This window comes from Cnephaeus nilssonii (assembly GCF_951640355.1).
Source record: "Cnephaeus nilssonii genome assembly, chromosome: 8".
Taxonomy (NCBI): Eukaryota; Metazoa; Chordata; class Mammalia; order Chiroptera; family Vespertilionidae; genus Cnephaeus; species Cnephaeus nilssonii.
Window position 1 is genome coordinate 9,817,222 of NC_137079.1, and position 25,204 is coordinate 9,842,425.

The window sequence follows — 25,204 nt, forward strand, 5'->3', positions numbered from 1 at the left end:
TGCCTTCAGGTAGAGAATTCTGTTATTCCCATTGCTTCCAAGTAAAGCAGGTTTTAAAAAATTAAATCTTGTTTTTATGTTATGAGGAAGCCACTAGTTTTTTTTTTTTTAATTGCCTGCCTATTTAGAAGGTGTTGGATAAACTGGTGTTCTCATATGTGGAAATATTTAAGTGTTAGCTATTTTAAACTCAAAAGAACATTGACTGATTTAAAAATTAATAAATGTGCTTGAATATTTTGAGAGCTTTACGTGGGGAGTCTGGAACGATATTATTGCCGTTATTTACAATAATTTTCTTTGTGCTCAGCTCAAGAGGATTCACAACTGTTTAGTTCCCTTCTTACCAATTCCCTTTCCATAATTATGAACAGCACAGGTGACCAATGAGCAGTGAACACAATTATTCCTCTGGATGTCTCAATTTGCATCTTGTGTCCAGTCCCAGGGCACAGAATGTGAAGAAAACCCGTGTTCTCTATATGGTAATTGTGTGCTTCCATTCACCGTCCACACGTTGAAAAGAAACTGTCCTTCACCTTAGATTCAGGCTCATGTTAACTAGACCTCACCCAGCAGAGTCACAGATGTGTCGCTTTCTCTTTTAGGATGGTTCCCTTCAGCCAAGCAGCTTATTTCATTTGCCTGTTTGCTACAGTCTCCTGTGGTGAGTGGATTACCTACAAGACGTCCAGTTTAGGGTGTGGGAGGGAAGTTAGGAAGGACCGGGCACCACTGGAAAAAGCTACTGAACATAGAGCTTTGGGGAAGGAGCCAGGCCCTAGTAAGTCAGGACAAGTCCTTTTAAGGCTCAGCATTTCCCAGGCACCTCAGGGCGAGGAGCCCAGGAGTGAGAGTGCCTCTGGGTATGTGTTGGCAGAAGCTTCTGTTTGGAAAGGACTCCCTGCAAAGCAGCTCTAAAATCATCAGCTGTCTATCAACATTAGTTAAAAATCAACTCTGTCTGAATATTCAAGAGGGCCAGGCATTTTAAAGTGCCTGCGTCAAATCTGAGTATCCTAACAGGTTCACAGTATATACTTTGATTCTTTTAGGCAACCTGGGAACCATTTCAAAATTGAAAGTTCCTGGTTTAAATTCAATTCAGTAAGCCATCCATTTCATTAGCTCTAGTTTCAACAAACCAGTGGTTTTGACCTTATTTCTTTCTTTCTCTCTCTCTCTCTCTCTCTCTCTCTCTCTCTCTCTCTCTCCATTCCATGATATTTTCAAGGGAATCAGGAGGATTCTGTTTCCCATGAATCCTGGTAGAGCGGTGTTTTGTCTGTGCCGCCCTTAGGGGTGGATTTGGAGTCTATGTTGACATAGGATGACGGCACCCCAGTGCTATTGTCTTATTTCTCAGATGTCTGGCTATGGCTAAGATAAATGCCTCTTGGGTGAAGGTTGTGTTTCTAAAGAGAAATAATTTCTTCAGGAAGAAGCTTATATTTTCTAAACCACAACTCCCCTCCATCTGTCCCCTCACTCTACATTGTTCTTAAGCGCCATAATCATCACCACGTACAAATCCACTGAGGATTAGAAGCCAGAGATGCCCTGGACCATGGCCACCACCATTTTCTCTTTTTGGAAAAAAAAAAAAAACATATTCATGCTAGGAAAATTGAAGGTGCAAGTAAGCAGAAAATTAGAAACTACATATTGCCTATAATCTCATCATTCAGAAATGGCTACTTTTAAAGGTCTTTTGTTTAATCTTTCATTTATTTTTCTACACGAGTCTACTTACACATTTAACACAGATGTTATTAATATAGATATTTTTGTTACCCACATTTCCTATTTATAGCTATCTTCTCATGTGAATTTGTATGTCATACTATTTGAAGCTTAGTATTCCCCCCTATTCATGTTACTTTTGTATGCAGATTTCTGCACACATATTCAATTATTTCGGTAGAATAACCTGTTAGAAATAAGATACCAGGTAGAAAGGTGTGGGGATTTGGAAGGTTTCATGCTCTACACTGTGACACTGACTTCCAGAAAGGCTCCTCCTACACGGACTTTCTCCCCGCCCATGGGAGGGATCATTTCCCCACTTAGGCTGACTCGGATATTCCTCAGTTGTTCCTCTCCTGGCACCTCTCACCTCTCTGGAGCAGTGGCCTAACTCATCGCCGGGAAACCGCTGCCTCCCAGTTTGAGCCCATGCGCTGGTGGCTGTGACCCAGGCAGGCCTGACCCAGTAGGTGCACACAGCCTGCTGCCTAGGTGACCTGCTCAGAGCCACCGCCTGGCAGCAACACTATTGTTTGCACTTCTAGAGAGAATACTGATTTTTTTTTCCCTTCAAACTGGACTTGAGCTATGGGAGCACACAGAGGCCTGAGCTCTGACACGGTCTTGCCATTACGTGGAGCAAAGGCGACACCAAAACAGAGTAATGGTCTTCAGACAAATGGTGTCCTAATAGGGTCAGCTGAGCCCCATGCCCAGGTCTGCCTGAGTCCAGATTCCCCGTGGACTCTGGGGTCTGAGCCGGTGCATTTCATTTGTACTCGGTTACTTTGAACGTTGAACTAGGCTTTTTGTTTGTTTGCTTTTTTATCATTTGCAACTAGAGTCAGTACCTCAACACAGGGAACTTAGATAATTTAAAATGTTTGCTACTCTGGTGAGTAAAATGGCATCTAGTTGGTTTAACTTGCCTGTAGTTATGATTTTTAACAATTTTTCATATACTTAATCAGTCGCTTGTTTTACTTTTGAAAATTACCTTCTCATATCCTTCACCCAATTTTTAAAAATCAGAGTGCTTTGATTTTGTAATCTCCTTATTGATTATGTAATTTTTTTAAAAAACAAAACCAAATAGCCCAAAGTCTACGGCACAGAGCCCAGTGTGATGTAACGTAACTTTATGTTATGAGACAATTTGTGTCACATTGTTTTACAGACACTCTAACATACAATACGGAAAGCATCTCATCAAGTTGTCATCATCATCATCATTGTCTTCACCAGCTTATGAGGATAGACAAGAACACTCACTAGCACTTTCTTTCTGGTTCTCTCCAAAGTTAGTGTATTGCTAGCTGCCTTACCCTGGGCCGAGTCACCTGGCAGTTGACAAGGGCTCAGGCCCAGAATGGGGGCTCTCAGGCTAACACCACTCATTGTTTGCACCCTTTCTGAGCATTGAGATGGGGAAGGTGGCAGCTTAGTAATTATGAACCAGCCAAAAACACCAGTCACCTAAGAAGCAGGCCACTCCTGTATTCTTGGCACTTGTATTCCCAGAAGCTCCCACCTAAAGAGTTCTCTGCTCTTCCTAAATATAAACCTTACCCAAAGGCAAGTCATTTTAGCCACACCTCTGAGAGGGAGAGAAGCAATTTTGTTAGGTTGGGTTGTCAGAATAGAGCCCAGGGCTAGAATGCTCAGAGGGGTTGGACAGTGCAGAGGAAATTTAAGCCTGAGTGTTAATGAAATGCATGTGTCTAAGCTGAAAGACAATACAAAAATAGACATGATTAACATTGAAGCGTGATTGTTGCCCTAAGCCATGGACAAGGTTGTTCAGGAATACCCTGTGGTTAACGGACAGTTGACCAACCAGAGGGAATGCACTACTGGAGTTGGAAAAGCTTATTAAGCAGACTTTGAAGTGGGTCTTTCAAGGTAAACCCAAGAATATAAGAATAAAGATAACAATAATAATATGTGGGATGCAGGTTTCTTTAGAACTAGGGACAATTCCAAACAGCAAATACCTCCAATTGTATTTTCAGCTTGGCATATACAGGCATTTGCTTTAATTATCTAAAAACAGAGCTTGGAGAAACTGAGCCAACACTGCCTTGCACTCATTCCTAAAGTAATAAATGCCCAATAGCGGATAATTTGCTTGATTAAACTGAGACGAGGAAGAACATTTAATGTTGGACAATAAAAGGGAACAAGATGGGAAGTCGGAAGGGCCGGATTTATGTCCCGGGACACACATTGGCCCTGTGGATCATGGATAACTCGGTACTGCCCTGGAACCCAGTTACTTAACTGCTTTCTTTCTTTTTTTTTTTTAATTAAGTTTTTTTTAATTAATAAATCTTTATTGTTCAGATTATTACAATTGTTCCTCTTTTTTCCCTCCATAGTTCCCCTCCACCAGGTTCCTACCCCACCCTCTGCCCTTAACCCCCCTCCCCCCCCGCTGTCCTCCTCCATAGTGTACACTTTTTGTTCAATCTTTTCCCGCACCCCCCACTCCCCTTTTCCCCGGAGAATTGTCAGTCCACTCCCTTTTTATGCCCCTGATTCTATTATATTCACCAGTTAATACTGTTCATCAGATTTTTTATTCCCTTAGTTTTTAGATTCATTTGTTGATAGTTACGTATTAGTTGCTCATAATTTTTATCTTTTTCTTCTTCTTCCTCTTCTTAAAGAATACCTTTCAGCATTTCATATAATACTGGTCTGGTGGTGATGAACTCCTTTAGCTTTTTCTTATCTGTGAAGCTCTTTATCTGACCTACAATTCTGAATGATAGATTTGCTGGGTAGAGTACTCTTGGTTGTAGGTTCTTGCTATTCATCACTTTGAATATTTCTTGCCATTTCCATCTGGCCTGCATGGTTTCTGTTGAGAAATCAGCTGACAATCGTATGGGTGCTCCCTTATAGGTAACTAACTGTTTTTCTCTTGCTGCTTTTAATACTCTCTCTTTGTCTTTTGCTCTTGGAATTTTAATTATGATGTGTCTTGGTGTGGTCCTCTTTGGGTTCCTTTTGTTTGAGGTTCTGTGTGCTTCCTGGACTTGCAAGTCTATTTCTTTCACCAGGTGGGGGAAGTTTTCTGTCACTATTTCTTCAAATAGGTTTTCAGTATCTTGCTCTCTCTCTTCTGGGACCCCCATAATTCTGATGTTGGTACGCTTGAAGTTGTCCCAGAGGCTTCTTACATTATCTTCAACTTTTTGGATTCTTTTTGCTTTTTGCTTTTCCAGAGGAGTGATTTTTGCTTCTTGGTATTCCAAATCTTTGACTTGTTTCTTGTAATCCTCTAGTCTGCTTTTAGGTCTCTGTATAATATTTTTTATTTCAGTCAGTGTCTGCTTAATTTCTGGTTGATCCCTTTTTATATCCTCGAGGTTCTTGTTTAATTTATCGGCCTTTTCTAGGAAATTCTTGAAAAACCTTATAACCGTGGTTTTGAACTCTATGTCCAGTCTTTTGGTTTTCTCCATTTCTTTCAATTGTGGCCTGCCTCTTTGTCTCCACATTTTAGATGCTTTCCTGAGTTGATGGAGTTGCTTTTGTGTTAGGTGTCCTAGCAGAGCCCAGTAGCTCAGCATCCCCAGTTCTCTGTGGTGGATCCTCTTGTTGCACCCTTTTGTGGGCTGTATGTGCAGTCTTATTGTAGTTAAGCCGTGCTTGTTGTTGGTATCACTGGGGGGAGTTGATCTCCAAGCCAGTTGGCTGTGAGGATCAGCAGTGTCTCCACTGTGAGAACTTCTGTGCTCAGCTTGGATGGGGCGGAGTCTCAGGGGGGCGCAGACAAACTTTGGTTTCCGTCCGCACCACCCTAAGAGGGCCGGTTTCTCCGTGCCCGAAACAATGGCTGCGCGCCTCTGAGAAAGGGCATCTTTCAAGCCTTGCCCGCTGCCAAACAGACCAGTTTCTCCCCGACCGAAGCTGGATTTCAATGCAGTCGGGAGGTTTTGTTTTTCTCCCAAATGAGAGCCACGCATCTGCTGCCCTCCCTCTCAGCGCGCTGCGAGCAAGCCTGCCGCGTATTCAGCCGCCCGCCCTTTCCGCGCTCACGGATCTCCGCACCTCCACAGCTCCTGAGGCTCAGCGTCCCCCTCTCTTTTTTCTCTAGTTGTAGGTTTTCCACTCTGCCAGCTTTCCGGTGGTTCTGGACGGTGTGCGCTCTGTTTTCCAGTTGTAGTTTCAAAATTGTTGTGGTAGGCAACAGTTAGGTGTTTACCTTATGCCGCCATCTTGGTTTCTCCTTAACTGCTTTCTTAAAAAAGAAAAAGTCAGATGCAACTGAGCAAGCCTGTCTCTAGCTACCCTTACAGAACTATTGTGAGAATCTAGGGGGATGTTTGTTAAGAAAGTGTTTTGAAAAGACCATACATCATTATTTTTAAGACATGATATTTTCATAGCATATCAGGCAACAGGGAGAGGCCAATCTAGGATTGAGTTTTCTTGGCAATAATCTATGTGCAAATTATTATTAGATTTAACAAAAATCCACCCCAGTGCTTTTTCATATAGAAGTACCCATAAAATGCCTTTGCATCATACCTTGTTCATCGAGGAATTAAGAAGGATCAGAACACAGATACATTTCTATTAAAAGCATTATTTGCATTTCTTCCAAATTAACGTGTGTTTTTTCAATGATAATATCACAGGATGCCTAACTCAACTACATACGAATGTCTTCTTCAGAGGCGGGGATGTGACCGCCATGTACACCCCGAGCGCCCATCACTGCCAGGTGATGTGTACCTTTCACCCCAGGTGTCTGCTATTCAGCTTTCTCCCTGCAAGCTTACCTAACAGCACCGACAAAAGGTAAAAGGTGATGTTTCCTGATTGGGGAAGCCAGTCATTTTTCAAAATGGAAGCAGGTGTGTGCAAAGTGGTGCAGCATCTCACAGGGGTATGCTCCTCAAATGGGGTTCAAGGAATCACCTAGAATGGATCTTCCATAAGTAATTTCTTAGGCTGATGCCCAGACCTACTGAACCAAAGGCGCTTTGGCCTGGAAATCTGCATTTTAAACAAGTGCTGTATTCACTTATAGTAGTAGAAGCTAGTCATTTTCTATCAAAGGTTTACAAGGAAAATGCTTGTGAATCGCAGGGTGAAGTGATTGTTTCAATAAAGGATTTAATAACAGGTGTATATTTCACCAGCACAAGGACTCATGGTCACAACTATCGATAGCACAGTCCTAAGAAAATAGAATGGAAAGCAAGAATTTTGTTGAGACTATAATTGAATAAGATCTAGAACTTGTGACCTTGGGAGGGGCCAGGTCTGAATGGTGCTTACAGTAGGACAGTTGGGTCATCTAGGGTACATATGGGGGGTGAATACATATTTTTAACTGGTAATTTGGAAAACTAAGAGCACTAAAAATATAGTTGGTAATTAAAAATGTTATTAGGTCATTAAGTTGCCTAAATATAGCCATAGTTTCGTTGCATTTTTCTTTAATTTTGATCAATGTCCAGAATGAATGTTTCTTCATCATTCCCATTTCCACATTTATAATTCTTTTTTAATCTTCACTTTATTTGAATTTAAAAATATAAGAATTAGACAATCATACTTTGATTCTACATGTTAAACTTGTACAGAAAACCCAGATTGAATGTGAGAGGCTATAACTTTTGAAATAAAAAGTTGAGCTAGGTTGTAGAATACTTCTGAATAATGAAATTACCATTAAGATTGACATTAAAGATGAAAAAAAGTCTTTCATCAGGTATAGACTAGAAGGAGTTAATAAGCAAGATAAACACCATATGTAGATTCAACTCTCATGACTGACATAATTTCTTTTTGTTGTTGTTGTTAATTCTTACACAAGGATATTTTTCCTTTGATTTTTTTAGAGAGACTGGAAGAGATAGAGAAAGACAGAGAGAAACATCGATGTGAGAGAAACACATCGATTGGTTGCCTCCTGTACATGCCCCGACCAGGGCCCGGGCCTGCAACCAAGGTATGTGCCCTTCACTGAATCAAACCCAGGACCCTTTGGTCCACAGGCCGACACTCTATCCACTGAGCCAAACTGGCTAGGGCTATAATTTCTTTTTTGTTTAATTGATTTCAGAGAGAGCAAGGGAGAGGGATAGAAACATTAATGATGAGAATCATTGATCAGCTCCTCCTGTCTGCTCCCTACTGGGGATCAAGCCTGTAAATGGGTTATGTGTCCTGACCTGAAATCCAACTGTGACCTCCTGAGCCACAGGCGAGGCGGAAATAATTTCTCAAGTAAATGAAAGCATATATAAAAATAATCACCAGATAGGATCATAATTCCCCCAAAGTTTAAGGAATTCCTTAGGAAATGTCATTAACTCTTTAATATGATTGACTTTCTTTACTTAAAAATGTGCATGTAAAGGAAAACAAGGCTGAAGTTAGGTATTACAAATACCATTAAATATTATTGTGTTGCCTCTAAGAACGTTCTTTCCAGCAAATGTCGGGGAAGCTGCCCTGTTTTTCCTATTGCTGGCTCTGTTTATTAGTGTACAAAAAATGCTAGAGATTTCCTCAATGTGTATTTATTCCTCTACTTCCTAAGTGACACTGCTTTTAAAAACAGGTTTGGTTGCTTCTTGAAAGACAGTGTTACAGGAGCTCTGCCAAGAGTGCCACAGCCAAGTGCAATTTCTGGACATTCCTTAAAGCAATGTGGTCATCGAATAAGTGGTAAGGTGTGGATTTCTCAGCTCAATTTGAATGAATAATGAGTCTCCCCTAAGAGTAGCTTCTGCTCCAAGTCTGTATTCCTGCAGGTATTTGGAAGGGAGCGCTGAGAAAGATGACAGAGCGGGGTAGTGCTCTGGTGTATCTTCTTGTCTTTAGTCTACACATGCTTAGTGAGCCTCTATTATTTACTAGAGGCCTGGTGCATGAAAATTCATGCACTTGGGGAGATCCTTCAGCCCCGCCTACACCCTCTCACAATCCGAGACCCCTCGGGTAGGGTCCGTAGGTCTGGCCTGAGCTCAGGGCCTATTGGAGCTTTCCTTGCCTGGGCTTGAGGCAGCTGGCCCCACCCCCACCGCTGCCACTGCTTGCCATCTGTGTAGCGCTGCCCCCCCCCTCCTCTGCCACCGGTGGCCTCCCTCTGCAGGCGACAGGCTGGGGGTGCAATGGCTTGGCTGGCCTGGACCTCCTTCTTTCTTTGCTGGGGGGCGGGGCCAGCCCTGCAAGGGGCCGTCTGCCTACCTGATTGCCCCTAACCTCTGGACTGCCTATCTGATCTCCCTTAACCACTGGCCTGTCTATCTGATCACCCCTAACCACTGGTCTGCCTACCTGGTCACCCCTAACCACTGGTATGCCTACCTGATCACCCCTAACCACTCTGCCTTCCTGCCTGATTGCCCCTAACCACTTGCTTGGGGGTAGGGCCAGCCCGGTGAGGGGCTGTCTGCCTACCTGATCTCCCCTAACCACTTGCCTGCTTACCTGATCATCCCTAACCGCTGGTCTACCTACCTGATCACCCCTAATCACTCTGCCTGTCTGCCTGCCTGCTTGCCTGATTGCCCCTAACTGCTTGCTTGGGGGTGGGACCAGCCCAGCAAGGGGCTGTCTGCCTACCTGATCTCCCCTAATCACTTGCTGACCTACCTGATCACCCCTAACCACTCTGCCTGCCTGCCTGATTGCCCCTAACTGCTTGCGTGGGGGCGGGACCAGCACTGACTTCCGGTTGGTCAGCCTCCGGTCGTTACTGGTCATTATGAGCCAGCATTTTTATATATTATGATGACCTTAGCACTACAGGGTAAGAGTTGCAGAAAGGAAGCGCACATCCAGACAGTGGTCTTCCCTTGACTCCAGAGAAGAATCTTAAAGAGAACACAGAGGGGGTCATCCCAGTGGTTCTTCCTGATTCTCACCCAGGGTGATTTTGTCATCTTTCCAGGGGGCATTTGACAATGTTTGGAGACTTTTTTCAGTTGTTACAACTTGGGGATGATGCTATGAGCATCCAGTGAGTAGGTATCAGAGATACTGCTAAACATTGCACAGGGCACAAGGAAGACCTCCAGCAAAGATACTCTACCACAAACATCAACAGTGCTGAGGTTAAGAAACCCCGCTAACCCCCCACCCTGAAGGGCTGGGTTCTGTAATTCTTGCTAAAAATAACACTGCTTAGAAGCAACGTGAGGACTAGGAGGCCAGGGAACTTTAATTCTGATGCTTATTGCTACTAATGTGTTGGGAAACAATCCCAACCCTATCCTCATAAATTTAAGGCAAATGACCTATAACTCTCACATGACTGATCAGAAAACAAAAAAGTACTGAAAAGATTCTCTTAATGGATAGGTTGGCAGAAACTAAAAATAATCATGTTGTGACTCTTCACCTTTGCTATTCTATGTTTCCTTTCTACAGTGAACCTCATAGTTCAAAATTTCAGATGTTTACAAACTTTCTTTTCTTTCCTCCCCCTTTAACACCACTCCCTCAGCACACAACATTTTGTGCCTGCAGTTTGTCAAGTAAGCAGCCCTTAGTTATAAACATGGTGGCCTGCCTCAGCCGATAGGAGGAGTACATTTTCTACTTTATAAGATCACATTTACATCTTAACATAATTTAGTGTAAATTATCCAAGTAAGCATTATTTTTAATTATGGTATCATAGTGACCTACCTCATAAATTTGGTTCTCTGTGAAAAGAATTATCTACCTTTTTTTAAAATATAAGATACATTTTAACTGGAAGGATGGGTAAGTGGAATTTAAGAAAACTTAAAAGGAAGAAGGGGAATGGTTTCACCATGCTTATAAAGAACTCTCCACATTGTACGATAATGATGTGACACATAGATGTCAATCACAGGGCTTACAGATGCAATTTGCAACCAGACAGGAGTAGTTGAAAACCAAGGGATAGGCAAAGAGATAAGAAGCTCCTTCACTCAATGCAAGAGGTCAAGGCTTTACTGAGGCAACCGCCTAGCACACAGTAGCAGGGCCTCACTGCTACTGCCTCATCTCCCACTGCTCATTGACCATTTCAGCAAAGTGTTACCTGTATTGCTGCACACACCTTGCAGATTTAGAAGCAAAGTAACCCCTTTCTATGCCAGTACTCTAACACATATTGGAATGTGTTTATTTCAAGCAGTTTGATCACTTAATGATGTAATAAAAATTCTAAATCCCCTAATGATTTAGGCAATTGCCAAAACCAGAATATCACCCTTCAAAACTACACCGCCCAAATTGATGTTCGGCTTCTAGAAGGGAAACTGAATTTGCTCTATGCATCTTATTTGTACAGCTTGCCACAGAGACATTTATGAAGGAATTGATATGAGAGGAGTCAACTTTAATATATCTAAGGTTGAAAGTGTTGAAGAATGCCAAAAAAGGTGCACCAATAACATTCATTGCAATTTTTTCACCTATGCCAGTCAAAAATTTCACAATGCGGAGTACCGGTGAGCAAAATTCAATGTTTGTTCTTTACCAGAGTGATTTTATGATTGAACTAGAGGCCCGGTGCATGAAATTCATCCACCTGGGGGGGCGGGGGGAGTGTCCCTCTGCCCAGCCTGTGCCCTGTTGTAGTCCAGGAGCCCTTGGGGGATGTCCAGCTTACGGCTTAGGCCTGCTTCTTGCCAGCCGTGAGCCCAGCTTCTAGCTGAGCGGTGCTCCCCTGTGGGAGCACACTGACCAGCAGGGGGCAGCTCCTGCATTGAGCGTCTGCCCCCTCCTGGTCAGTGCATGTCATAGTGACTGGTCGTTCCACCGTTCAGTCGATTTGTATATTAGCCTTTTATTATGTAGGATTGCATTCTTCTTAATCTTTTTTATTTTCCAACTGAAAACTAAACAGGGCTTTTAGATCTAAGCACTCTCCTTATATACTTACTTTTGGTATCATTTTCCCTGAAGAGAGTAATTTTCATTTGGTACAGATAGCTGTGCTTGTGGAATGAAGGTTCAGTAGAAAAATGTCTTATAGAATAAGGTTTCCCACCCCATTCTCACCTTAACTTTTCCTCTGCAGAGGAGGAGGATGTCTATTTCATTATCAGTCATTGTTTAGATTGTTTTATTTATTTTTCATGGACCATGGATCATTTCAACATGAAATGGATGGCTGTGTGGACCTTGCAGTGTAGGAAACAAAGTAACCTCCTTTCTTCACCTTCAGGAACAACTGCCTATTAAAGCACAGTCCAACTGGAACACCGACCAGTATAAAGGTGCTGGAAAACGTGGCATCTGGATTCTCTCTGAAGTCCTGTGCACTCTCAGAAATAGGTAATCCCATGGCTATTCTTTCACTACGTAATTGCAGTAGGCAGAATAAGAGCTCTCCAAGTGAGTTCACAACCTATGATTATGTGACCTGATAGGGCAAAAGGGGCTTTGTAGATGTGACTAATGTCAGGACTTTGACAGTGGAGATGATTCTGGATTATGTGGATGGGCCCAATGAAGTGACAAGGTCCCTTATAAAAGAGGGAGGCAGAATGATCAGTCAGACAGAGAGAGAGAGAGAGAGAGAGAGAGAGAGAGAGAGAGAGATTTGAAGATGGAGGGAGGGTCCATGAGCCAAGGAATGCAGGTGGCCCCTAGTAAGAAAAGGCTAGGGAAGCCCTGACAACATCCTGATTGTAGCTCAGTAAGACCCATTTCAGACTTCTCTCCGGAACTGTGAGAAAATAGATGTGTTGTTCTAAACCACTAAGCTGATGGTCATCTGTTACAGCAGCAATGGGAGGCTAGTGCAGTGATACGGCAAAGAAAGCTAGAGGGTCATTTCTTGGTGGTGTCCATTGTCTAGTCAAGTGACTCTGGCATAAGGAATCCCTGACATCCTGTCGTTTCAGACCTACAAGTGATTTCAGTTTGAATTATCCAGAAAATTGCCATGACATTTTACCTTATTTAGCTGATCAGGGCTAGAAAGATAAGTTGTTATTGAAATCAAATCACAGATAGACAATTCTACAAAGTATCAAGTGACAACTCTGTGCTAAGCCCTGTAATGGGTGCTGGGCTAGGACCCTTCCATGGGAGATGGGGAAGTCAGCAACAATGCATCTCTTTTCTTATTTGTTTCTTCTCTTCTCCCGAACCACCTTTCCCCCCTCCCCCAATGTGTACCAGATTTATTGGTTCAAATTGTACTGATTTTTAATTTTTAATAGGCAAATCTTTTCTGTTTCTTCAAGTGTGATATTTTAATATAGTATATATTTTTCATAGTTTTTAGAATTTGTTATATAATTTACATAATATAAATTTAACCCTGTTAAGATCTACGATTCAGTGATTTTCACTGTATTCACAAAATTGTTCGACAGTGACCACTATGCAGTCCCAGAACATTTTCATCATTCTCAAAGAAACACTGAATCCAATAGCAGTCATTCTCCATTCAGGGTGTGACTGGAAAATTGTATTCCCACTTCAAAAGAGGATAACCAGGAGGGTAAGATATCTAGAAGAGATGGGAAATTTAAAAAATGGCTAAAAGAGTAAGCTAAAGATATTTCACCTGAAAAAGAGCCAGGATGACTGTCTTAATTTTTTGTGTGTTTTGAAGATCTGCCATTGGGAAAGGGATTAGTTTAATTTGTGTGGTTTCCTAAGAGCAATCTAGGTAAATATTATCATGAAGAAAATAAGAAAAGTTTCTAATACTAAGAGTGGTTCAGAAAGAAATGGGCCTTTGTCATTAGGTAGTGAGCTCCTTATCAATGTAAATGTCTAAGTAAAACTTGGACAACTTGCTGGGGATATCATTGAAAGGATGTAGTTATAGGTTGGCATGGATGACCCATAAGTTCTCTCCCAGCTTCAAGAGTCTATTAAAGATTTCAATAGTTGAGGTCTAATTTCCCAGCCTGCCCCTTTGAAGATAATTATGTTATGGAATGTGCTCTCTCCTCATCTAACTTAGTGCATTTAAATTAATTTTTTTGTCTCTCCATAATTGCTATCATTGTTATTTAAATTCTGTAATTTTAATAGAATTTATGTGCTATCAAACTGAGTACAGTAATATAAACACAAAATGTAATTCAGAATAAGATTAAATAAGAATAATGAAAGTGGATTTTCTTCTGTTCTAATTTCATTGGGAACATGGCATTTTTGTTAGCTAACTGATATTTTTCTTTCTTTTTTTAAATATGTTTTTATTGATTTCGGAGAAGAAAGAAGACTGAGAGAGAGATAGAAACATTAATGATGAGAGACCATCGTTGACTGGCTGCCTCCTGCATGCCGCCTACTGGGGATTGAACCCACAACCTGGGCATGTGCCCTCATTGAGAATTGAACCTTGACCTCCTGTTTCATGAGTTGACACTCAACCACTAGGCCACACTGGCTGGGGCTTATACTTTTATTAATCTGTTTTTATTAAAATCTTTTGCACAATACTCAAGAAAATATAACACAAAACTTCATGTTCCTAAGGCCTGGAATTCAGAGTCAAGGTAATATAAAGAAAATATGAACCAATGCTGAGTAATCTATTGCCATATCTTTTGCATTGGTTAGAATAGAGCCAGGAGCATAGGTTGAGCTATTTTATTTCTCTGACATAGGAATCTGTCTTGTATGAGAGTTAGACCAATTTTCCCGTCTTCCAAATGGCAAACAAGGTTGGGGATATGTTGACATTTTTTTACTTAAGATGTTTAGTGCTGTGAATAGTCATAATTTCCTTAGTTGTGATGACCAAGTACATGTACATTTAGTGTTCCATCATTTCCTGAGTAGCACCTTCCCTCTGTGAGTTCACAGGCTGCCACATGAACATGTTCCAACATACAGCATTTTCGGATGTGGACGTTGCCAGAGTCATCACTCCAGATGCTTTTGTCTGTCGAACCATTTGCACCTATCACCCCAACTGCCTCTTCTTTACTTTCTATACCAATGCCTGGAATATAGAATCGCAAAGGTGAGTTGGAATGTGTAGTGTTTGCTGCTGTCTTGTCATCGCTTTTATTTTATACTTTGAGTTTTCTAAAAGTTTGGTTCATTTCTCTCAGCATGCTGTACACCCACCACTGAAGTAGGTACTTTTCTGCCATGTGCAAATTAGTTAGGAGATTAGCAGACTTCTGTACCCTCCTCCTCTTACTCTTCATACCATGGAGTCCAGGGACCAGCCAGGGAAAAGGAAGGATCCGATCTCTTTCTTACTGATCTTAATGTTTTGTATCAGCTAAATGTTTTGTATCACTCACCAGAAGCATATTCTTCAAGCACCTCATTCTAACTCCTCTGTTTCAGAAACCAGAGCCCTGCTTATCCTGGCCAAGGTTCTGGTTTGACCTGTTTATCCTCAGACAACCCACCCTTTTCTTTATATACAACTAGAGGCCCAGTGCATGAAATTCATGCATGGGGTGGGGAGGGTGGTCCCCTCAGCCAAGCCTGCACCCTCTCCAATCTGGGACCCCTCAGGGGATGTCCAACTGCCGGTTTAGGCCTGATCCTAAACCGGCAGTTGGACATCCCTCTCACAATCCAGGACCACTGGCTCCTAACTGCTCTCCTGCCTGCCTGCCTGATCGCCCCTAACTGCCCCCCCCTGCTGGCCTAGTCGCCCCACGCAGCCTATTTGGTCGTCCGTTTGGTTGCGATGGTCACTTAGACTTTTATAGAGAGAGAGATAGGCAGCTAAGAGAAGAATATCTAGGCCTGGCCGGTGTGGCTAAATTGGTTGCGCATTGTCCAGGGCACTGAATGATTGTGGATTCAATTCCCAGTCAGGGCACATGTCGAATTGTGGGCTCAATCCCCAGTTGGGGGCATGCAGGAGGCAGCTAATCGATGTTCTGCTCTCACATCAATGTTTCTCTTTTTTAAAAAATGAAAAAGTATCTAGTTTTATAATAGTGTCAGCAGCATAAATCCCCAGAATGTGTTCTTTGTTCTCTCTTTTTTTCAACCAGTCCTGTAGTCTGAATTAGTTTGAAGAGAATCTCTCAGAAGAATAAAATTGGCAGGGTGCTGTTTTTTTAATTGGGTCCGATTTATTTGCCTTTAATGCTGTTTCTTTCTTTCCCTTGCTTTTTTTTTTTTTTAAATAGAAATGTGTGTTTACTTAAGACTTCCAAAAGTGGGACACCAAGTTCCCCCACTCCTCAGGAAAACACCGTGTCTGGATATAGTCTTCTAACCTGCAAACGAACTTTGCCTGGTAATGTTTCAATCATCTTACATATAATGTGACTGATTTTATTATCTTCAAGTAACAGTGATGAAACAATCCTCAGTGTACCAGAAACTTGTATAAATGTGGCTTATTGCTTTTTGCATTTTATATCTTCTTATGTTTCTAATCACCACAGAGCCCTGCCATTCAAAAGTTTATGCAGGAGTTGATTTTGGAGGGGAAGAACTGAGCGTGTCCCTCGTTAAAGGAGCGAATGGTTGCCAGGAGACCTGTACGAAGATGGTGCGCTGTCAATTTTTCACGTACTCTTTCCTCCCAGAAGACTGTCAAGGAGACAAGTTAGTGAGAGTTCATTTTTTAATGATAGTCAGCAAGACAATTCCATGAAATGTCCCCGCCTGTGAGGGTTTACCCTTTGTTCTGACCATGTCATGTAGGTGTAAGTGTTCCTTGCGATTATCTTTGGATGGTTCTCCGACTAGAATCACATATGGGATGCAAGCAAGCTCTGGCTATTCTTTGAGGTTGTGTCGAAGTGGGGACAGCTCCGGTGAGTGCACCCCATTTTTCCATAGAGCTGTGAAGGGCCGTCTGCATTGTCTTCATAGCTTGCGGAGTCTTAATGGGATGGAATTCTGTATCTTTCTTTCTTGACTGAGGAGGACTCCCACTCACCTCTGATTCCAGCCATTAACTTCAACACTCTCTTTCCAGTTTGCACGACAAAACCCAGTGGACGCATCGTGGGAGGATCCAATTCCTCTTGGGGAGAGTGGCCCTGGCAGGTCAGCCTTCACGTGAAGTTGGCAGCCCAGAGCCACGTGTGTGGAGGGTCCATCATTGGAGACCGGTGGGTCCTCACTGCTGCCCATTGCTTTGATGGGTAAGTTTTGGCTTCTTGTATCCAGGGTCCTATCTTGCTTTTTTGTTTTGAGCAGTCTATACTTGCTTTCTCAATCATCATGTCAGTTTCGGAATGGAAGATTATTATTATTTAATAAAAGTATTTTAAAGCAGAGAAGATATTAGAAATGTTGAACAGCTAGTAGGATCTGAGCACTGACCAGTCTGAACCATGAGACCAAACTGAGGTGTTTGCAGTCTTATTCAAAGACGGTTTTTTCAGGCCTATGGATTCACAGGTATAATAAATAATATTAATAGTAAGTAGAAAAACAAAAATGCAATAGTTTGTTACCCTGTTTTAAGAAATATAATCCTAATATATAAAAACCCTGGGTCCTAATGACCAACTGGAAGTCAGTCCTGCAGGCATGGTGCTGTGCTGCAGGCATGGTGCCCCAGCACTGACTGCTGAGGGGGCTGCAAACCAGGGCCAGAGAGAGGCCTGAAGAGAGAAGCATGGACTGATCTGTTGCAGCTTTTGATCAGCACTTGCCTCTCTCGTTCTCTCCCAGTTTGGTCAGCAGCCATGCCTCCATTTCTCTCCAGGCCTCCACCGGGGCTGCTGATCAACCCCGCCTTTCTGATCAGGCCCCATTGATAGGCCCAGAGATGCTGATGGGCATAGACACTGACCAATCAGAACCAAATGTGGGTGCTGTGAAGAACCAATGGCTGCCTAGGAGGTGGAGCTTCTGACACTGACTGTCATAGACACCGACCAATCAGAACCAAATCAGGGTGCTATGGGGAGCCAATGGCTGCCTAGCAGGCAGAGCTTTTGATGCTGACTGGCATAGAAAATGACCAATCAGAACCAAATCTGGGTGCTTTGGGGAGTCAATGGCTGCCTAGGAAGTGGAGCTTTTGATGCTGACTGGCATAGAAACTGACCAATCAGAACCAAATTGGCCAGCGGAGGAGGGCAGTTGGGGGCGAGATCAGGCCAGCAAAGGAGGGCAGTTGGAGGCAACCAGGCCGGCAGGGGAGGGCATTTAGGGGCAATTAGGCAGGCAGGCAGAGGCAGTTAGGAGTGATCAGGCAGGCAGGCAGGTGAGCATTAGGAGCCAGCCGTCCCAGATTACGAGAGGGATGTCCAACTGCTGGTTTAGGTCCGATCCCAAAAACTGGCAGTCAGACATCCCTCAAGGGGTCCCCAATTGGAGAGGGTTCAGGCTGGGCTGAGGGAACCCCCCTCTGTGCACGAATTTTGTGCACCAGGCCTCTAGTCTGATATAATATTTTTATGTTACCAGGCAAATAGTAGACTTGACAGGATTTTAAAGTTTTAAAACACTTAGACTTTGTCATTAGAACAAGGCTTGACTCCCAGCTCTGCCACTTGGAAGAAGTCTGACTGACCTTGGGGATTTGTAATTCTTACCTTTTTTTTCTACCTATAAAATATGAATGACAATAGTATCTAATTCATAAGGTTACTGGAAGGGTTAAGTGACACACTTGAAATGCTTAGTACTATACCTAGAACGTAAAGTTACTCAAAACAAATATAAGCTCTGATTAAATAAGTGTACAAATGGACAAAGTATGTGAATGAGCAAAAGAGATAAGGGCCCATCAGCAGATGAGTGGATTAAAAAACTGTGGTACATCTACACAATGGAATATTACACTGCAGTAAAAAAGAATGAATTCTTACCATTTGCAACAGCATGGATGGAACTGGAGAGCATTATGCTAAGCGAACTAAGCCAGTCAGAGAAAGATAAATATCACATAATCTCACTCATTTGTGGAATATAATAAACAACATAAACTGATGAACAAAAACAGATCCAGAGACAGAGAAGCATCGATCAGAATGTCAAACCTCAGAGGGAAGGTAGGGGAGGGAGGGGGTAAGGGGGAGAGATCAACCAAAGGACTTGTATGCATGAATATAAGCCTAACCAATGGACACAGACACCAGGGGGGTGAGGGCATGAGTAGGCGGGGGGGGGGGGGCAATGGGGAGATAAGGACACATATGTAATACATTAATCAATAAAGAAATTAATAAAAGAGATACTAATAACCCTAAAATAAAAGGCTCTTGATATCTTTCAAAAAGTATTATTGTTTCCATACAATTCCACACCCCACCTCCCTTCCCCATCTAAAAATTACTGTGAGCCATGCTGGTGCTCAGTTAGTTGAACATTGTCCCATGCACCAATCCGTCATCAAATGATTCCTGGTCAGGGCACATGTGGGTTCGACCCGCAGTAGGGGGCATGCCGGAGGTAGCCAATCTTTCTTTTCTTTTCTTTCTTTCTTTCATATATTTTTATTGATTTCAGAGAGGAAGGGAGAGGTCAAGAGACAGAAACATCAATGATGAGACAGAATCATTGATCAGCTACCTCCTGCACGCCCCCTACTGGGGGTCAAGCCCACAGCCCTGGGCATGTGCCCTTGACTGGAATTGAACCTGGGACCCTTTGGTCCACAGGCCAACGCTCTATCCACTGAGCAAAACCAGCTAGGGCCGATTGATGTTTCTTATGGAAGTTTCTATCTCTTTCCCTCTTACTCTCTCTCTCTCTAAAATCAATAAAAACATATTTTAAAAATAAAAAATAAATAAAAGTTTCTGTGAACCAGGGTTCAGGATACTGCTGCTGAAATATAACAGGCAGAGGCAACGTTGAACAGAGCCAGGTTCCTCCAGTCCCACAGCAGCATGAATATCAGGTAGGGGTCTGCTCCCAGGGCGTTGCTAGGGGAAGGCTGCTGGTCTGGATGCAAAGACCCTGTACAGGAAAGTAGTTGTTCCCCTTTTTACTAAATAAACCCAATTTGGGACCAAGAATTTTCATCCTTTTTCCCCCCACTTTTATTGAGATATAATTGACAAGTAACACTGTGTAAATTTAAGGTGTACAATAGCATGATTTATATCTATAACTAACACATTATCACCTCACATAGTTATAATTTTTTGTGAGTGATGAGACCTTTTAAGATTTACTCTTAGCAACTTTCAAGTATATAATACAGTGCTGTTAACCAATACAGTATAGTCACCATGCTGTACATTACATTCCCAGACTTTATTCGTCCTATACCTGAAAGTTTGTACCCTTTGACCTACCCCCCTTCAACCCTCAGGCAACCCCAATCTGCTCTCTGTCTCTCTGAGTAAAGGATATTTAGATTCCACATATAAGTGAGATCACACCGTATTTGTCTTTCTCTGTATGATTTATTTCACTTAGAGTGATGCCCTCCAGTTTCATCCATGTTGTTGCAAATGGCAGGATGCCCTTCCTTTTTCAGGCTGAATAATTCCTTGTATACACCACATGTCCTTTATCCACTCACCTGTGGATGGACTCTTAGGTTGTTGCCATGTCTTGGCTGTTGAAAATAATGCTGCCATGAACACAGGTGCAGATGTCTCTGAGAGATGGTGATTTTGTTTCCTTCTGACATATACCCAGAAGAGGGATTGCTGGATTATACGGTTCCATTTTTATTTTCTAGTGGAACCTCAGAGTGTTTTTCCTAGTGGCTGCACCAGTTTACGTTAAGAATTTTCATTCTTGAAGGCTCAGTATTGTGTCTGTTTATAACAGCTAGAGTTTTGTGCATGTCTCAAAACTGTAATAAAAATTTTCCATATCTTTACACAAAATAAGACTGCTTTAAATAATAATTTTAGGTTTACTTTGTCTATGTTCAGATTTAAAGAGTTGATTTAAATGGCCATACTTCCCAAAATAAAAGAGGTAGATTTTGAGTGGCACTGAAGTCCCGCCTCACTTGCCCTCTCAGAGGGGCTGGTGAAACTCAGCCTGACGCCCCGCAGCTCTGAGTGTTGCCAAGCAGTTGCTTTCAGGACCATGAGCTGAGCAGGACTTTCCATGATAAACTCCGGGCGTGTCTCCCGACCAGCGTCTCCCAGAATGGGACGACAACACTGTTGTACTTGCACTTACGCCAACATGAAATCGTTACATAAATGTGGGTTTTCAGTGTTATTAACTAAATCTTCAGAGATCCAGGACTGCTGCGTGGGCTATGATAAATCGCCAGGAGGAGAGATTGGGTAAGTAAAACACATCACACATAGCATTCTCTTCTGAGTTTTTTGTTCTGTTTTGTTTTTGTTAAAGGGTAAAGGGAAAGAAAAAAGGCCAATATCCAATACCAGCCGTTCTAGTTTCAAACAGGTGTTTATTTTTTCTCCCCTAGGCTTATCTTTTCGGATATTTGGCGCATTTATGGAGGCATTTTAGATTTGAAAGAGATTACATACGAAACACCGTTCTCACAGATAAAGGAGATTATTGTTCACCAAAATTATAGCATCTCAGAAAATACTAATGATATTGCCTTGATAAAGCTCAAGGCTCCTTTGAATTATACTGGTACGTAGCGCACCCAAGCGGAAGTTGCCCAGCTGAATGGCACTGGTTCACGTTTTCACATCGATTTGAGTGAGAGGGAGGAATCTGCAGAGACTGTCTTCATTTTCTGGTTGGTGGAGTTGGGGAAAAGGTGAAGCTTGCCAGGGCAGATAGGACCTGTGGCCTGACATAAAAGTCTCCTCTATGTAGGAGCAAGAAATGTTCATTAGTTCCCACAGGTAGGGGTACCACTGCTCAGACATTATAGAAGTAATAGACATAGAAGTGTCTGCCTATGGCTTCCTTTGACGAGGGGAGAAGGATTAGCATTGCTGGGGCTGAGGCATATTGAGGCTATGGGGGCAAGTGGGAAATTAATAAATTTCCAGGTGTAATTTGAGCAGGGGAGAAACTGATGGAGGAGGCAGCTCTGGGAAGACAGTGCACGGTGGTGGGGGGTGCTGCCTTTCAGGTAGAAACAATGACCCCCCCCCCCCCCCCAGTTGCTGAAGGTGCACTGTGTCCATGAACAATTCTGTGACCTTGGGCAAGTTGCTTTTACTTCTTAACACCTCAGTTTTTCTCATTTACAAAATGGGCATGATGATTACCCCATGGTGTTGTTAGAATAATTAGTTCATAAGTTAAACCATTTAACTTGGTGCCTGAAACAGTGTTAGACACTCTATTACCATTAAACGTATCATATAGGGAATAAGAGACAGAAGTTCTAAATACTTTTGACTGTAAATTTGGGTTCTGAGGTTCCTACTTTAATACAGAAAATGTAATAAGGAAAATGCCATGTGAAAATGACCCTGATGGTGAGATATTGTCTTGAATCATTGACCTTAGAAATGGAGCAGGAGGAAAAAGCGTTATTCTTCTTAGTGCTACTCCATAGTAAGAGAATATGGGGAAAAGAGTGTACTTTTAAAGTATCTATAACGTTAACTAAACTCTAATTTAAAAATTACTTTTCAGAATTCCAAAAGCCAATATGCCTCCCTTCCAAAGATGATACAAATACAATTTATACCAACTGCTGGATAACGGGATGGGGGTACACAAAGGAAAGAGGTACAGTGTGACATTTTAAATGTTGTTCCTGAAGCAAGTCTCCTATGTTAAAGCACATGGCATGGATCAGTTCAATCGGCCTCTAAAATTATATCCAAACTCATGGTCTTTCCAATCTGTTGATTCTCAAGTATCTGTTCAGTGGCTCTTGAGAAGATGGATTTTTGCCTGGACCTAGAAGAATTAATAAGATAAACTTTTGAGCACCTTACTCTATAGTGAAGATCATTTGACTTCAAATCAAGGATTGGTCCCCCAAAGGGCTAACAATCGCACTGAGGCCCATTCTGTTAGTAGTGTTAATAACGTTCCTATCTCCCAATGACACTGTTTCCCCTTGATATTCATGACCAGGAATATAGGCAGGCACACCATCTCTCTGAATGGCAGGCTTTTAATCTATTTTTTTATGCATCTTTCCTGCAATCTTGATAAAGCCTATGGACCACTTCCAGAACAATGTTTTTAAATGCTTAAATAAAAACATAGGATTACAAAAGCAACCAATGAAATTGCAAGACAGTTCTCAAAAATACTTTTTAAAAGATATAACATAGTCATACATGTGTTTCTTTATTAATATACTAGAGGTCAGGTGCACCAAATTCGTGCACGGGGGGTGGGGAGGTCCCCTAGCCCAGCCTGCACCCTCTCCAATCCAGGACCCCTCAGGGGATGCCAGTGGGATTGGGCCTAAACTGGCAGTAGGACATCCTTCTCACAATCCGGGACCACTGACTCCTAACCCCTCACCTGCCTGCCTGCCTGGTCGCCCCTAACTGCTTTCCCCTGCCGGCCTGATTGCCCCTAACTGCTCTCCCCTGTTGGCCTGGTTGCCCCTAACCACCTATCCTTCGGCTCCACCACCGTGGCTTTGTCCAGAGGGACGTCCAATCTAATTAGCATATTACCCTTTTATTAATATAGATTAAATAGCAAGTTGTTCTAATAACTACCACAATTTGAAATTGTGATGAACACAAATGATCATTTCAGTTATCTGTCGCAAGTGCAAATCAATAGGAACATACTTGCGATTTGGAGTTATGGGAAAGTCATGGGTACCGCTAACACTCCTGAGATTGTTGCCTACTCTCATAATTGAAGGGAGTGTTAGACTTCAGTTGGAGGTTGGTGAAAAGAAGGATGTATTTTTCCTCTATCCAAGTTTATGGACAGTGTGAATTCTTTCTATGGGCCCTAGGTTAAGAACACCTGCTTATGAATACCTGGGGCATTTCAATTGCCCTTGAAAATTTCAGGAAACCAGTCATTCTTTCCTTCCAAAATGATGTTCCTGATAGACATAATAAGGAATAATATATACATCACTTTTTGCAAAAAGAGATAGCTTACCAAGCTCTCTCCATCTTTCCTGTTTCAGTTCTTTATCCAACTAATTCAAATTTTTCAAATTTTTGACTACTCCAGATAGGAAGATTTAAAAGTAACTTTAACTGGACACTGGTGGAAATTATTTGTAAATAAATTGTTCTTCATGGAAAATGCTGACTTGCTTTTACTTGAAGAGCAAAATGCTCCTCTATTGCCAGAAATTTAGTTTATATTTTTAGTTATATATTTTAAAATTATTTTTAATATATAAAACAAAAACTACAAGGTAAGAGCTTCAGTCTTTTGAATTATAGGCAAGAGGAGGGAATTTCTGAGAAACTTCTATTGAGAAGAAAGAATGGCAGAGAATATAGAAGCAAAGTCTCTGGTCAGTCTGGGGTCTGGGATTGTTCTAACACAGCATCAGAGGCCAATAAAAGGCACAGGCCCCCTTCTCTTTCTGTGTGAGTTTGTGTGTGTGTGTGTGTGTGTGTGTGTGTGTGTGTGTGTGTGGTGTAACTCTCCCTTCTCACCTTTAGCATGTATATCTAAAGGAATGGCCTTAATGCAAAGTTCATCATTCTGATTGATTTGCTTTAAGACTTCAGTCTTATTTTCACATTTATTGTATTTCCTCCTTCTGAAGTTATATATTGGTTACTTCATAGGTGAGATCCAAAATATCCTACAAAAGGCAAATATTCCTTTGGTACCAAATAACGAATGCCAGAAAAGATATAGAGATTACAAAATAACTGAACAGATGATCTGTGCTGGCTATAAAGAAGGGGGAAAAGATGCTTGTAAGGTAATACCTTCAGTTATAATAATCATGCAAACTTGAGCAAATCCATTTCAAAATATATTTTCTAATAGAACATTTCATTATAGTTTTTTAAAATCAGAGTTAAATGATCTTATAATTTCATACATAACCTCTAAAATTGAATATATATATATATATATATATATATATATATATATATATATATAGTCAATATATATAATTTATGTAACATATGTCACAATCTGTGCAGGGATATGCTATGTTTAAAGGAGGACAATTGTACATATAGTAATTCTACTAAAATGTAAGAATATTAAGCTTATTTTAAAAAATGTTTTTATTGCTTTCGGAAAGAGGGAGGGAGAGGGAGAGAGGGATAGAAACATCAATGATGAGAGAGAATCATTGGCTGAATATTAGGCTTATTTGACAGTGGAATGAAGATGTCAACACTTCTTCGTTGGACAATACATTATTGAATTACATAACTTTTACCACATTCAACAGCTAATGAGCCCTATGAGATGCCTGAAGATCTATAAGAAATCGGACGTGTGTGGTGTGTGTGGTGTGACTACAGAATGTTAAAGGCACATCTGTCATAACCTTCTCTCACTTTCTTTTTCTGCCCATGTGACACAGGGAGATTCAGGTGGCCCTTTAGTTTGTAAACACAACGGAATGTGGCATTTGGTGGGCATCACCAGTTGGGGTGAAGGCTGTGGCCGCAGGGAACAACCAGGTGTCTACACCAAAGTTGCTGAGTACGTGGACTGGATTTTAGAAAAAACACAGGAACGTGATGGACAGTCTCTGATGAAGTCACCGGCGTGA

At 41.9% G+C, this 25,204-nt stretch overlaps 1 protein-coding gene across 1 annotated transcript; it reads left to right on the forward strand.

The window, feature by feature from the left end:
* Positions 1 to 609: 609 nt before the first annotated feature.
* Positions 610 to 25,204, forward strand: LOC307104635 (plasma kallikrein-like; the record flags this gene model as incomplete). Its single annotated transcript, XM_079779634.1, has 14 exons — positions 610 to 667; positions 6,396 to 6,558; positions 8,333 to 8,439; positions 11,042 to 11,201; positions 11,921 to 12,030; positions 14,530 to 14,689; positions 15,828 to 15,937; positions 16,089 to 16,251; positions 16,351 to 16,463; positions 16,628 to 16,796; positions 21,014 to 21,189; positions 22,153 to 22,248; positions 24,252 to 24,391; positions 25,013 to 25,204. 14 exons carry the CDS (start codon positions 610 to 612, stop codon positions 25,202 to 25,204), a joined length of 1,917 nt encoding a protein of 638 aa, XP_079635760.1.